Source organism: Stomoxys calcitrans, chromosome 4 (assembly GCF_963082655.1).
Source record: "Stomoxys calcitrans chromosome 4, idStoCalc2.1, whole genome shotgun sequence".
Lineage (NCBI taxonomy): Eukaryota > Metazoa > Arthropoda > Insecta > Diptera > Muscidae > Stomoxys > Stomoxys calcitrans.
Genome location: NC_081555.1, coordinates 183,056,404 through 183,072,929, shown reverse-complemented (window position 1 = coordinate 183,072,929; position 16,526 = coordinate 183,056,404). Strand labels below are relative to the sequence as shown.

The 16,526-nt window shown below is 36.8% G+C and overlaps 2 protein-coding genes across 2 annotated transcripts; both read right to left on the bottom strand.

The window, feature by feature from the left end:
• Positions 1 to 3,527: 3,527 nt before the first annotated feature.
• LOC106095858 (mucin-2) lies at positions 3,528 to 5,558 on the bottom strand. The gene has a single exon (XM_013263267.2). It carries the CDS (start codon positions 5,376 to 5,378, stop codon positions 3,642 to 3,644), a length of 1,737 nt encoding a protein of 578 aa, XP_013118721.2. The 5' UTR covers positions 5,379 to 5,558; the 3' UTR covers positions 3,528 to 3,641.
• Positions 5,559 to 9,555: 3,997 nt separating this feature from the next.
• Positions 9,556 to 11,299, bottom strand: LOC106095863 (uncharacterized). Its single transcript, XM_013263270.2, has 2 exons — positions 11,135 to 11,299; positions 9,556 to 11,072 (listed from the first exon to the last, which is right to left on the bottom strand). The coding sequence occupies exons 1-2, from the start codon at positions 11,183 to 11,185 to the stop codon at positions 9,948 to 9,950; spliced, it is 1,176 nt and encodes a 391-aa protein (XP_013118724.2). The 5' UTR covers positions 11,186 to 11,299; the 3' UTR covers positions 9,556 to 9,947.
• Positions 11,300 to 16,526: the final 5,227 nt, after the last annotated feature.

Here is a 16,526-nt window from a genome sequence, read left to right as displayed (position 1 = left end):
ATCGAATAATAATAATCGGTTAATATAGGAACTATAACTAAACATGGACCGATTTGGCCTATTTACAATCCCAACCGACCTACACCGATAAGAATTAAAAGCAAAAGTTCGAGCGGCTAGCTTTACACGTTCGGAAGTTGGCGTGCTCTTGACAGATGTACTGACATGGTTCGATCGATTTAAAATGTCATACTGATCAAGAACACATATACACCCATAGAAAAAATCAAGCACGACGTTGACAAAGGAACCACATTCGTTCACAAGAGTGAATCAAAACACAGATGTTATCATATCAAACACAAATCTTCATCAATCAACAACAGTATATGTGAATGAAACGTTTACACCCGTTCACATTCTGAGAACATCAAGTGCACAGTTTTTCAAAAGATTGCAAAACGATTTTGTGTGCTGCTAAGTATCGCACCTGCGTTCCATTCATTCCATTGAATATTTACAAATGCTTTACCACATTGCATTACAGCCGCCTATATATTGGGTTGTCCAAAAAGTAATTGCGGATTTTTCATATAGTCGGCGTTGACAAATTTTTTCACAGCTTGTGACTCTGTAATTGCATTCTTTTTTCTGTCAGTTATCAGCTGTTACTTTTAGCTTGCTTTAGAAAAAAAGTGTAAAAAAAGTATATTTGATTAAAGTTCATTCTAAGCTTTATTAAAAATGCATTTACTTTCTTTTAAAAAATTCGCAATTACTTTTTGGGCAACCCAATACATACAATATTTTTAAAGTCATTTAAACTTAGAGTTGGTATACATACACATTTTGTAGGGATGATGTTCACAACACTCGGTGTGTGGAACAACAACGCGTGTTCACAAAACCATCCACACTTGTTAACAATATTTCCAACAACGTCTGTGTATGATAATGACAACATTGGTGTATGATTTTGCAACGTGTTTTTTCAATCAGTGTAGAATCGAACGAGGTCTTAGTAATAGTAAGTCTCCTCCCCATCGCATACAAGATACTCTCGAGCGTACTGTGTGAAAGATTAAAACCTAAAGTCAATGAGATAATTGGGCCCTATCAATGCGGCTTTAGACCTGGTAAATCTAGCCTGGACCAGATATTCACACTACGCTAAATCCTGGAAAAGACCCGAGAAGGACAAATCAACACCTACCATCTCTTTGTTGACGACAAAGCCACTCTCGATTCCCCTTTACGTTCCAAGGTATTTCAAGCCATGTCTGAGTTTGGTATCCCTGCAAAATTAATAAGACTCTGCAGGATGACACTTGCTGATACGCGTTCCTCAGTAAGAATAGGAAAGAATCTCTCCAAACCATTCAATACTAAACGAGATTTCAGACAAGGAGACAGCCTATAGTGTGATCTCTTAAATATCCTGCTGGAAAGATAATACGAGATGCAGATGTGAATAAATATGGCACTCTAATCACAAGAGAACACATGCTACTCGCCTATGCCGACGACATAGACATCATAGGTCGGTCACTGGAAGTAGTAACTGCAGCCTTTGAAAGAATCGAAAGAGAGTCAGTAAAAATAGGTCTGGCAGTAAATGGAGATAAGACTAAATGGATGGTTTCAACTCCCAAAACGTCTTGTACAACCGAGCAGATAAAGAAAATGGAGAAAATTGGGAACCACAATATTGAGATAGTCAATAACTTTATCTACCACCGTAACCGCAACGAATGACACCAGTTTTGAGATAAAGCGAAGAATAATACAGGCAAACAGAGGCTACTTTGGACTAAGTAAGCAATTTAGAAACAAGGCCACCTCTCGACAGACAAAGATTACACTATACAAGACACTAATACTACCCGTGTTGTTATATGGTTTTAAGGCATGGGAAAGCAAGGAAAGCAGAGGCAGTGCTTGGAATATTTGAGAGAAAGATTCTTCGTAAAATATATTGACCAGTTTATCTTAATGGCGAATATAGGCGACGTATGAACCACGAGTTGTATGAGATGTATGAGCTGTATGACGACGATAGCATAGCTACACGCATCAAAATACAACGACAGCGTTGGCTAAGTCATGTTGTCAGAATGGATGAAGGAGCTCCAGCAAAGAAGTCTTTTGGAAGACCAAAAGCGCGATGGGAAAGATCAAGTGGTGGGATACACCTAGAAACTTGGTGTCAGAGGTTTTAGAATGAACGCAGAAGATCGAGGCGCTTGGAATGCTATTCTACGTTCGGCTTGTGGAACAAATGTTCTTTCATAGCCAATTAAAGAACAAGAAGAAGTATACCATCATCCTATGTCGGAGTGTGTAAAAATAAGGGACAATGAAATTGAAATTATGTGACTTTGTATAAGCATTGTAAAGTTTTCCACCTGTATATTCTTAATGCGGGGTTTTTTGGCACAAGGTCTCAAACAGTAGGTCTCAAATATTATACAAGTCTTGTATGCTACTCCCATAGATCTTTGATTTTAGTCACATACTGCCCAAAAACCTTTCGACACCTATCTGAATGTCAGATGTTACTTTGGACGGTAAAAGGTAAAAACAGGTAGTTTGCAAAAAGGCATTATGATTCAACGGTTGCGCTCATAGGTAGTAATTCTTCTTCCAACGTTACAAACAAATGAATGAAGTTAAATACCATGTACCTCATTTTTTATATTTGGTAGTTTCTCAAAGGAGTCTCACATTTGTCATCGCTGCAATATGTTTTCTTTTTAAACAAAATCGATTTATCACGCAATATAGTTGAATTTTGCAAAAATGTATAGGTACCGTATCTCTATGGAATTTTTTGCAATTAAAAGTCCATAACAAAGTGTTACAGCAACATCCTCAAATGCAACTAAACTGACACGCAGCATATGTTCGTTTTATTCGTATATAGAGAGGCATTTTTTTTTTGTTTTTTGTGTTTATCATTTTTACATTTCTAATCGAAGCTCTTTCAATTAGACATGCCTTTAGACATGAAGATAACGGCGTCATAGCAAATTTTTTCATTATTATTTGAATGTTTTTTCACTTTCAATTATGAATGGCAAATTGTCATAAAAACAAGTACGATGGCTGTCACCTTTGTTGTTATCAATAGAATATCCCCAGTTTGATTCTCAAAAACGCCCTGTCGCTGACAGGTATACCTTGATTAGTAACCCAAAGTGTAAAATTAGAAACAAACACCAAGAAACTTAGCTGATAAATACCAAAGCGCAAAAACATATTAGAAGTGATTATTCAGTGGTTTTTTCATCATCTATCTGTCAAAATGGAAAATTTTTCAGAAATGACTGTGATTAAAACACCTTTTGAAATTGTTTGATTGAACGCATACGCGAATGGATGATGATTTTAACTGAAACAGTAGGCCTAATTCTGGACACTCATAAAGATAAAGTTAAAAAAAAAAAAACTATTTAAAAAGCATTAACTCGCACATACGCACTATTTTTTAAAGCAGCGAAGCTCTTTAATCAATTTAGATTTTTATTTTATTTTAAAAAACTAATAATGAATAATGGTAAGCATTTGAGTTGAAGTGGTTTTTGCCAAAGCATTGGCTAGAACTATTATTATTTATTTATTAAAAAATAGATATATGTATTAAATCAAAGGGACGTCTGTGATACGAAGGATTTTGACGAAGCCAACCTATTGCCGATCACCTAACTATCAGTTGTGGAAGGCTGGGCAGTAGTGCCGTCGGTACAATCGTACGATTTTGTACAATAACCGCCTTCGGGGTTATAGTTTTGGCCTTTGGGACACTCTACCAGAAAAGGAAAAACTTCATCGTTAATTTCAGCACAAACGTAGAATTTATTGCACTCTTCGTCTTTGGGGAAGAATCCTACGGATGGACAGACATAGTCATTGCCGCCACCTGGTGTGGTTGTATTTCCACTATCAGTGGTTGTGCCACTTTCTGTTGTTGAGGAGCCGTCCGTTGTCGTGCTGCCGTCCTCGGTAGTTTCACTAGCTTCTGGAGTTGTTGAATTTTCGGTGGTATCTTTTTCGGTTGTCTCATTGCGTTCTGTTGTGGTGGAGTCGTCGTCCGGTTTATCGGTGGTTGTGTTTCCCTCATCGGTAGTTTCATTATGTTCGGGGGTGGTCGAGTTCTCTTCGGACGTTGTTGTATTACCTGAATCTGTAGTTTCACTACCTTCCGTGGTAGTTGAATCTTCTTCTGGTCTTCCTGTTGTCGAATTGCCATCTTCGGTAGTTTCACTATTTTCAGGAGTTGTGGTAGTGTCTTCTGGGTTTTTGATCGTAGTTGTTTCGGGATGTCCTTCAGTAGTAGAGTCAGTGGACACTTCCTCAGTGGTCTCATGGGGAGTCGTGGGAGGTTCATCAGGCTTTTCTGTGGTAACTTCTGCTGTTGTTTCAGGAACTGCGGTAGTAGTTGGAGGTTCTTCAGTTTTCTCAGTAGTCACATCCTCTGTGGTTTCAGGTGCTTTTGTAGTGGGGAGAGTAGTTGGAGGTTCCTCTGGCTTCTCGGTAGTCACATCTTCTGTGGTTTCTGGTGCTTTGGTTGTGGTGGGAGTAGTTGGAGGTTCGTCGGGTTTCTCGGTAGTCACATCCTCTGTGGTCTCAGGTGCTTTTGTAGTGGTGGGAGTAGTTGGAGGTTCCTCTGGTTTCTCGGTAGTCACATCCTCTGTGGTTTCTGGTGTTTTGGTTGTGGTGGGAGTAGTTGGAGGTTCCTCGGGTTTCTCGGTAGTCACATCCTCTGTGGTCTCAGGTGCTTTTGTTGTGGTGGGAGTAGTTGGAGGTTCCTCTGGTTTCTCGGTAGTCACATCCTCTGTGGTTTCAGGTGCTTTTGTGGTGGTGGGAGTAGTTGGAGGTTCCTCTGGTTTCTCGGTAGTCACATCCTCTGTAGTTTCCGGAGATTTGGGAGTAGTTGGAGGTTCCTCGGGCTTTTCAGTGGTTTCATCTTCCGTTGTCTCAGGAGCTTTGGGAGTGGTTGGAGGCTCCTCGGGTTTAGGAGTGGTTGGAGGTTCTTCTGGTTTCTCTGTTGTCGTATCCTCAAAGTCAGTTGGTGGCTTAGTGGATGAGGAAGTGGGGATTGTTGGATTCTCCACATTGTCGTCAGTTGTACTTTTTGTAGGAATTGTGGGATTCTCTACGTCTGGTGGTATGGTAGGATTTTCTTCATCCTCCCCAGCAGTCGGAGTCTTAATCATGCAAAGACCTTTGCGAGAATCAAACACCTGACCATTAGCGCACGTCAGATCTACTTTAGTTAAACCCCCATATTTGTTGGCATAACACCCGTAATAGTGGACCGAGTTATCCGATATAGCAAAGAAACCGGGAAGTTTACAAATATTCTCTTCACCAATGGCAGCTCCAGCGCAAACGGTAGCACTGATTGCCATTGTCACCAGCAAACAAAGGTATTTCATGGTGAAAGGCTGTCAATTCCGAAACGTATTTTTATTCCGCACTTTGTTTAGGGGGCGAGAGGCAAACGCAAGAACCGTTATTGTCGAATGAGTTTAAGGCAATGATCATCCGCACAGAAGCTACCAATTGTTTTATACCACCTTTATCGGTAACTGTAACACCTTTTGGGTAACCCACTCACGCACACAACAAACGCTCCGCAACGCCTGAAGAGCCCCAGATTTAAGTTCCCTGGTTGTGGTATCAAAAACTTCCTAATTAACTGATAATTTCGAATCTTTACTAGAACACTGTGAGTAGATATCGTGGCATTGAATGGAAGTAGGTCTTATCTGCCTCGGTTTCGACGTTATCCACAAAATGTGATTTGATGTTATGTGCGGAGAAAGGGGAGTAATGCATGTTGTTAAGCAATTGATTGTCTGTTTTTGCCGAAATTCTTAGAAAAGCATTGGCTTCTTAACTAATCATTCAAATTGTTTTAATCAAATTGTTCAAGATCATGGCACAACAAAATTCAGTGCAACTTTTTAAAGCCGGGAAAGTAGGGCAGTCCAATATACGCAACACTTTGTAATCGCCATTGAAGAGTCACAAATTTGTAAAGGGAATTTTGAAACAATACGAGTCCGCTGAATAACCAGTTGAAAGTTGATAACGCTTTAATCGTTGTACTATTAACAAATATGATATACGATTTCATACATTTGTAATGAATTACATTTTGCGCCATTCTTGCCATAAAGAAAAATTCCATTGAACTTGGTCAACAACTACGTCATAGATCTACTTTTTGGGTTATGATGGTGCCAAAGAACCCATTACATTTTTTTCCGAATGACGGAGAATACAATTATTACCATACAGGGTAATACATTCGAAGATGTTTGAAATTATGGGCCAGCCGTGGTAGTTTTATGAATGAATCTTAAAAAATATGATTATTTTTAGCAATAGTAAGCGCAATTCATGGAGAGTAGATCAATCGAATGATCTCAAGACGCAGAATTTGGCACCTACTGTTATGAGGATTCAACGTTTCAGTGTGATCATTGCTCATTGAATGCATTACAAGATTTGCCGATATTCTACGTTCATTTCTTGGGTTTCTTTATTGTGAAACAATCCATTAATTCCTGGGAAACAATCGATCTTTTTTTTTTTGACATACATATGTGCTGGAGTGAAAAGTTAATGCAATTTATAACTCGCAGTTCCAAGAATTGATATAAATTTCCAAGAAATTGTTGCAGACAGCAAAATGTAAAAGACAAGACAAAAAACAAAGACATCGATATTGGATCAACTTGCAGATTTTTAAATACATGAAATGAAAATACGTATATACATATATAGTTATCAGCTTTGGAAGACAGCAGGTTAATGTTATGTGCTATGATCACTTCATGCCATTAAGAATAGCTATAAGACTTTAAAATGCAATCTTCAGACCTGGTCGTAGGGGCTCTGGCACTACGACTAGCAAACATTCTAAAAAACAACAATATCCTTTTGAATAACTGATTACTGCAGCCGACATTTCACAATGAATGCAACTTCGATCGAACACCCAGCATTGGAAGCCAGAAGATCCTAAACGAGGTGAACCAATGGTACTGATATGTTCAAACAGAGCTAACACGATGTACTTGGAGGCCACCGTATCGTAGAGGTTAGCATATCCGCCTATAACGCCGAACGGCCGGGTTCGAATCCTGGCGGGAACATCAGAAAAAAATGTAAAATATCATAATACAAGAGCGTTTGATTTGTGACTTCACTTTATATAGGATATTAGATTCATGTTAGAAACCCGAAATAAAATGCCCTAAGAAATCTTTATTACTGATACAAATTCCTATATAAAAAGGCAAATCCGGCTTTTACATATTCCTCTGTCTATGGGATATTCTACATGCTTACCTTTGATCCTTTTATGTTTGAAAAATGTGACCCTTATATGCTGTTATTGGAAACTGCCTGGAAACAAATATGCAATAGTTATGCGCATATTCACACACCATTCAGAGCAATGCAGATGCATGTGCCGCCGACAAAAAGGCGTCAGCAATACACAAATGTAACAACTGAAACCATTCCCGTGTCGCACAAACAGTCTGATGTACTCATTCGCCAAGAAAAATCGTCCGCGGTAAAAGAAAAAATAATAATAACAAGTAAGAGCGCGCTAAGTTCGGCCGGGCCGAATCTAAGTTCAATGCGCGGTATCTCTTTTTAGGCGAACAAAGAATAATGAATAAGAACTGTTATGCTATTCGAGCCATATCCAATTATAGTCCGATTCCGACCATAAATGAATTAAATGCTGAACATTGTAGAAGACATTGTGTAATATTTCGGTGCATTCGGATAAGAATGAGCCTTGCAGGGACTCAAGAAGCAAAATCGGGAGATAGGTTTATATGGGAGCTGTATCAAGCTATTGATCGATTCAGACCATATTAGACACGTATGTTGAAGGTCATGAGAGAAGCCGTTGTTCAAAATTTCTGCCAAATCGGATGAGAATTGCGCCCCCTAGAGGCTCAAGAAGGTAAAATCCCAGGTCGGTTTATATGGCAGCTATATCGGGTTATGTTCTAATTTGCGCCATACTTAGCACGGTTATTGGAAGACATAACAAAACACCTCGTGCAAAATTTCAGCCAAATCGGATGAGAATTGCGCGCTCTATTGGCTCAAGAAGTCAAGATCCCAGATCATTCTATATGACAGCTATACCAGATTATGAACAGATTTGAATCATACTTAACACAGTTGTTGAAAGTGATACCAAAACACTACGTCAGTCAAATCGGATGAGAATTGCGCCCTCTACAGGCTCAAGAAGTCAAGACCCAAGATAGGTTTATATGGCAGCTATATCAAAACATGTACCGATTTGAACCATACTTAGCGCAGTTATTGGAAGTGATACCAAAACACCACGTGCAAAATTTCAGTCAAATCGGATAAAAATTGTCCCCTCTAGAGGCTTAAGAAGTCAAGACCCAAGATCGGTTTATATGGCAGCTATATCAAAACATGGACCGATTTGGCCTATTTACAATCCCAATCGACCTACACTAATAAGAAGTATTTGTGCAAAATTTCAAGCTTTCGATAGACAGACGGACGGACATGGCTAGATCGACTTAAAATGACATGACGATCAAGAATATATAGACTTTATGGGGTCTCAGACGCATATTTCGAGGTGTTACAAACGGAAATTTAGTTCCATTTATTTAACGTTGAAGCTTAACGAAGTTCATTTGATGTAATTATATTTTAGAAATGCATTAACTAAAAACTAGTAAAATTGTCTTTTGTGCTTTATAAAGTTCGACTTTATTCGAAAGTAGTTTATTTTAACTCAACCATTGGGTCACTTTTTTTAGTGTACTGAAGTTTGAGAAGTCAAATTTGATTAGTACGTTAGCGACTTCTAAACCGGTTCTAGTTAAACCAAATGACCAACATCAAGAAGAAGTGATTAATGAATTTTCTGGAATTTTCAGAAGACTAAAGCTACGGTCACATTAGGCATACATAGGGTTTTCCAACAAGCGTTGTTATATTGTATCATTTGGTATTTCGGTAGCTGTCACATTTAAAGCTTTTATTTTTTTACATTTGACAAGAAGAAACGTCATTATTAAAATCGGAACGATGTACGCTTCAACAACGCAATGGAATTATTCAAGTTCACTAAAATATTATGAAAAACTTGCAGTCACAATTCGTAAAACCGCTTTCTCAACTGCAATACAGCAAAATGGTGCATCTGGGGATAGAAAACCCCAAGAGTTATTGTTGAGAAGGCTATCCATTTGTGACTGTTTGGTGCGGTTTATACCCCGGTGGAATCATTGGACCTAACAATTTTAGAAAATGAGGTTGTATCAAAAATTATGGTGAATGGATCGCGCTATCGAGAGATGACTAATGATTTCTAATGGTCGGATTGGATGGTATTGATCTGGACAACGTTTAAATTCAACAAGTAATTCCAAAAATTCCAAAATTTTTGTTGGAAAACCCTTTATATTATTGAAACTTGTGTTATTATATTTGCCCAAAAAATTTTCAAATTCATCTTGTTTAATCTTAAAATATTTTTCCAAATTTCGGTCAAATATTCACCTAATGTGACTATAACTGGCAAACTATCGATAATCGCAACATTCGATATTTTTTAATATATATTGGTGTTCAAATATAAATAAATTTTAATTATGCCAACTTAGCCTGGATGCTCAACGTGGTGAAAGGTATTAAAAGACTTTAGCCGATTAACTTTGTTAACGATTAAGGTTTAACTTTGCCAATAGTATCGATAGAAAAAATAACAATCGATGTTCAGCCAAGAAATAAAATCTCGATTGTATCGATATTTTGCCAGATAATGTGAATTTCGCATGTTGATCGATTATCTCAAGAATTTACTACACAAGTTTTTGCACTTGTTGAATTTATTCATTAAATACTAGACCTATTTGTATAGAAATATATATTTGAACACACCATCAGTGAAATGAATTTTTGTTCGAATCAGAATAACGTTCTTATTCTTCTTTGCCATCATCGTCTTCTACAGACAGTGAATCTGCCTTGTCGGCGACTTGAAGAGTATCGATGGTGCAGAGACCAGTAGTAGCATTGAACTTGGATCCGACTGGACATTGCATGGCTTCCACCTTAAATTTGCCTTTCTTATTAATGCACGCATAGTAGAATCTATCACTGACACTCGAAATGAAATTTCCCTCCGTAGTGCAGACAAATGTCAAACTTTCTTGCTTCGCCAAAGCTTTGTTTAGCTTCTCTTCTTCTTTGGCACGCTGTTCGGCCTCTTTTTCCAACTCCTTTTGACGTTTCTTCTCGGCCTTTAGGAGCTCCTTCTCCATTTTTAACTTTAACTTATCCTGTTCTTTAATCAGTTTTAATTCGGCCTTGACTACATCGATATCTTCGAGAATATTCCAAGTAAAAGGAGGAAACACTGAAATCGGTTGCTGGGGCAAATTGGCCATGTCAATGAAGCATTTACCCAGTTCAGGATAAAATATTTGATGGGGCGAGCATTTGACGTGGAAGATATGGAAACCACCACCCACGAGGCGTGGTTCACACAAATAGTAGGAGGTATTGCTCATAGGATCTGGCAGACCACCTTTTACTATGCAGAAATCATTAGCGAAACATGATGATATTTCGCGACTGCAACGACCAAAACGAACGCTAAAAGCTTCATTTTCAGAGCAAAATTTTGTAACCAAATGGGGGAGACCATCGGAAAAGCCTGCGGAACTGCAGACGTGGTAAGCACGGCAGTCAGCCACATCGGGTTGGACACCAGGAATGGCACAAGTAGGTGGTAATGGTGGTAGTGGTAATGTAGTAGTATCTACTATACTGGACATTGTGGTTGTATCTTCGACGGAAACATCAGCAGTGGTAGTTGTTTCTTCGTTTGACATTGCAGTGCATTCTTCTGGCGTTAGGCATTCTTGTTCTTGGTCAATACAACTACAAACACATTCTGCGTTCCCTGGTGTTGTTACTTCGCCTGAACTTTCACCCGTTTGCTGGCTCCAATCATTGTCATTGTCGGATATCGTTGTGACCTCATTGCTGCCCACCAATGGATCCATGGTCGTTTTCACTATGTCGCCATCAACTACCACAATCTAGGAAAAAAAATGTTAGTCATAGTTGGCAAATCAATGGTTATATTTCGCCAACTTCTTACCGCAATGTAGATGGCAATAAGACCCAAAGCTATCTTCTTAACATTCGCCATTGCTGTTCTCACTCCAAATGTGAATCGAATACTTAGCTTTTAGTCGAAATCTTCAGGCGTTATATAGGCACCGTAGTGCAGTGCAAAATGTCATCATGATCAGAGCACTTATCCATTTATCTTGGACAAATACACGATTCGTGTAAATATATTTTTTGTGTCATTTTGACTCCTTGCGTACAACAAATCTTCGCAGATAAGTATCTCCGTGGAGGCGTAAAAGTGGTGATGCGACGCCCCGATCACTCAGAACATAAACAAATTATGTGGAGCAGGGGCGACCTAGCAGTAGATTTTCTTATAAATACAACAAGTCGTTTACGACTGTAGATAACATTGTAACAACATCCGTCTGGAGTGGAATTTGCCATTTTAGATTAAGATTTGCACTTATGTTTATTCTCTAATGGTCTCTGACTCACAACACGATGGGAAGCGGAAATAGGTTTTATTGTCGAAATACAAGTATGAAGATGCAGAGTCAATATGGAAATGCTGGATTTAGAAGACTGTAAAGTCTTTGGAGCCATAGTCATTTGATAGCCTTACTATTTTTCGCATGTATGAAGAAAATTTCGAATCTAGCGATTTTGTACAAAATTTTATAAAGGGACTACTTGCCATGCTCCGGATTTACATAAGCCAATTTTGGTGCTGCTAATCTCAGTTCGTTGAAGCAAGTATTGTAAAATTGTCTGGGGCCACAGCTGCGACAAATATCGAAAAATCGGGAGTGACAAATCAACAAATCATCTTCAAACACATCTTTTTTGGTTTTTGTGGGTTGCAATGGTACTTGGCAAATCGAAGCAATAGCAGTTGGCTTTTGCATACGATCAGGTAGACACACAAAATTTTTAATTTATTATATATTGGTTTTTAATTGATTTTATAGTACTGCAATTGTTTTTAACTAATAATTTTATAATAATGTCAGTTTCAATTGTAGTAGAATCAATCAGCTCTTTGGAAATGTATATTTACATAGTGTTCTACGTGTTAATTAAAGAAGTTGGCTTTTAACAACTTTCCACTTCACAGTGGATAAGTGGACGATCAGTAATTTTCCAAAAACTTATCCTACCTCTACTTCAAATTTGTGGAATTTCAGAAAATCATATTGCTGTTGTGTATTTGAAAGTAAGGGATAGATAAATCACAATTTGAAAGTTCTGCAACACTTCCACATACCATTTCCTCAGGCCAAATTATTAATGTGGCTAAGTTTTAGACATACGTTTGGAATACGGGATGTGAGCTGGTCAAATCTTATTTCTGGCATTATCTTCGAGCTACAGTCCACAAAAAATAAGTTTACGCTGCTGTGGTAAATAAATATGCTTTGCTACTCTTAAGGCAAAAGCAGCAGAAGGAAAAAAAACACAGATACGAGGGCTGCTATATAAATTTTTGGCCTCCAATGGAAAGTTTGCTTTTTTTTGCATAATCGTACTGAGAATATTTGACGTACGATCGTCATTAAAATTTTTTTCACAACTTTCGGCGTGGATTATCACGACAAAAGTCCATTGATGAACTTTAATCTTTGTATGACGATGAAGCACCATCCGATAGTACTGTGAAAAACTGATTTAATGAATTCAGTCGTGGCCGATGCTCGCTCAAAGTCGCATTCCATGAAGGTCATCCAAAAACGGTCACCTGTTTCCTCGGCAAAACTGATCAAGTGGCGACTGTTTCTCTTGAGCAACGTAGGACGTCAAATCGGAGTGGTACACCACAATTTGATTGCCTGATATCTTAGGAGACGAATCATTGTTCACTATGACAATGCGAGCTGTAACATATCGGCTTTTTGACCGGCCAAAACGTCGAATTGAAGGGTCATCCGCCGCAAAGCTCTGACGTGGCATCCATTTAATTCTTTCTATTACCGTATATTAAGATAAAAATGCGTGGACAATGATTTTGGTAATTACCGAATATCACTGAGAAAAAAAAACATTTTTTATTTTTAAAATCCTTAATATTCAAATAGATAATTACTGTTTTTTCCTATTATGATTTATTATAATTAAATTCAAATTATGTATTGGGTTGCCCAAAAAGTAATTGCGGATTTTTCATATAGTCGGCGTTGACAAATATTTTCACAGCTTGTGACTCTGTAATTGCATTCTTTCTTCTGTCTGTTATCAGCTGTTACTTTTAGCTTGCCTTAGAAAAAAAGTGTAAAAAAGCATATTTGATTAAAGTTCATTCTAATTTCTATTAAAAATGCATTTACTTTCTTTTAAAAAATCCGCAATTACTTTTTGGGCAACCCAATATATCGTTCGTATTATCAAATGAATTAGACACATAAATCATTATACATACATACATACATACTTGAAATAAATTTCATACAATTTAAATTTTGCTTCCTTCCCTTTGTTTACACCTTAATCACTTAAAAAACAAACATTTATCAAATCGGAGGGCACTGTTGGGACCATTTTTTGTTTTTAGTTGAAAAATACAGCCAAACCCTTCTAAATAGGATAAATCGGGTGGTACCGTATTAATGGGGGCTATGTCAAAACATAAACTTATATTGTTGATTTTTAGTTTGCATAAAGTGACAAATTACAATGAAATTTGTTGCAAAATAGGTCGAAACCTTAAAAATGCGTGAAATCGGATGGTAGTGGTATCATGGGGGCTATATCAAAACAATAGGAGATTTGCGTACACATCTTTATTACACAACACATTCAGTTCCGCCTGTCTTCCATTGATCGTATCAAATTTTGAGCAAATATGTTCAAACTGTAATAGCTACGGCTCACAAATAACAACATTGTTGCAAATTACCCAAAATCTAACGAACATGTATATGGGAGCTATATTTAATTCTAAACCGATTTCGAGCAAACTTCTCAGATAATGTGGTTGGGGAAAGCGTTGTGCAAAATTTTGCCAAGATTGATTAAAAAATGCGCAGACAGTGGCTTTTTGAGTGGAAATCCGGCGATATACATATATGACAGCTGTATATAAATCTGAGCCGATTTGTATGAAATTCACCAGTAATTCGATAGTCATAAGAAAATCCTTCGTGCCAAATTTTGAGAGAATCAGTTAACAAATGACCATTTTATTGCTGCAAATCGGGCGAACATATATATGGGAGCTATATATAAATCTGAACCGATTTCTATGATATTCACCGGTAATGTCGTGAGTTAAAAGAAAATCCTTCCTGCCAAATTTTGAGAGAATCGGTTAACAAATGACCATTTATTGCATTATTACTGCAAATCGGACGAACATATATATGGGAGCTATATCAAAATCTGAACCGATTTTTTTCGATTTCAATAGGCTTCGTCTCTAGGTCGAAAAACATGTCTGTACCAAATTTTAAGACGATCGGATGAAAATTGCGACCTGTGCTTTGTACGCAAATTAACATGGACAGACAGACGGACATACAGGGTGGCTGATGAAAGCCGCTACCAAAAAAAAATGTAATAACTTTTTTTCTATTTAATAATAATAATTTAATAATTAATTTAATTAATTAATTAATTAATTTAATTAATAATAATTTAATTAATAATAATTTAATAATTAATTTAATAATTTAATTTAACATGAATAAAAGAAAAATGTATTCCATACACCGAAAAAAAAATGTAGCAATATTCATCATTGTAGCAATATTCATCAGCCACCCTGTAGTTAAATCGAATCAAAAAGTGATTCTGAGTCGATAGGTATACTTATCAATGGGTCTATCTCTCTTCCTTCTGGGTGTTACAAACAAATGCACTAAATTATAATACCCTGTACCACAGTAGTGGTGTAGGGTATAAATATTGCATTATAAATTAAATAAAACTGTACATTTTATCACAGCCGAGAGTTGAACCAAGAAACTTCTTGTTACAAAGCGGACACTCTACGCATTCATCAACATCACTATTGCTTGAATCTGGCACTGTTTTCCCCTTTCAATATTTGCAAACAACGCAAAAGCAAAACATTTTCGAACTCTTTTTCATCATAGATGTTCATGGTTGATGTTAAGGTTCGACACAATGTATCACTAGTGGAAGTCGGTTTAACGGTTTGAAATTAAGAATATTTCAATTGAAATTCAGAATATGTCAATTGAAATTAAGAATATTTCAATGGAAATTCAGAATATTTCATTTGAAATTCAGAATATTTCAATGGAAATTCAGAATATATCAATTGAAATTAAGAATATTTCAATTGAAATTCAGAATATTTCAATTGAAATTCTGTCTATTAAGCAAATGCCAGAGCATGCACTTGCATTGATAACAATTTAATAATTTCTAATTCAAGCAATAGAGATATGTGGCGTCATAAAAATGGATAAACGGCGTTGGGCCTTCAAAATAACTAATGTAAAAGAGTGCGTCCGGCTGAACGTCTCCTGCATCTCTTTTAAGATTGGCTCCATATTCACCGCAAATGAACCCTAGTGAAATAATATGAAGTAAATTAAAACCTATGTCGAATATCACATGCATGCTCCAATTATGTTACCTCCAAGTATTGGACAACAGCGACTGCTATATTTAGAGTCAGTCATAGACTAAGCAGTGTTAACTATAGGTGTTGGCGACTGCAGTTGCGTCATCTAACATTCTTCAACATTCCAGAAAGAAGCCCTATCCCTGCAAAATATACCTTCTGGACGTTAGCCATTTTTGTCTTTCTCACTTCTTAAAGCAAAACTTTATTGTTCGTATCTTTATTATTATTGCTGGTATTATAATTATAAATTATTATTGATAATTGTTTTCGTTTTCCCTCGTTTTTTTTTTGTTTCATGAATTTACTTGGTGTGATCTTTGTAATCTTAGAAAATAAATATACCTATGTAAATCACATGACAACAGCGACTGCTATATTTAGAGTCAGTCATAGACTATGCAGTGTTAACTATAGGTGTTGGCGACTGCAGTTGCGTCATCCAACATTCTTCAACATTCCAGAAAAAAGCCCTATCCCTGCAAAATATACCTGCTGGATGTTAGCCATTTTTGTCTTTCTCACTTCTTAAAGGAAAACTTTATTGTTCGTATCTTTTCTATTATTGCTGGTATTTTAATTATAAATTATTATTGATAATTGTTTTCGTTTTCCCTCGTTTTTTTTGTTTCATGAATTTACTTGGTGTGATCTTTGTAATCTTAGAAAATAAATATACCTATGTAAATCACATAATTATTAAATAATTCATAGTTTTTTACATATTACATTGTTTTGAACTTCAAATGAAATATACTGAATTTCAATTGAAATATTGAGAATTTCAAATGGAATATCTGAATTACTACTAACATATTCTGAATTTAAA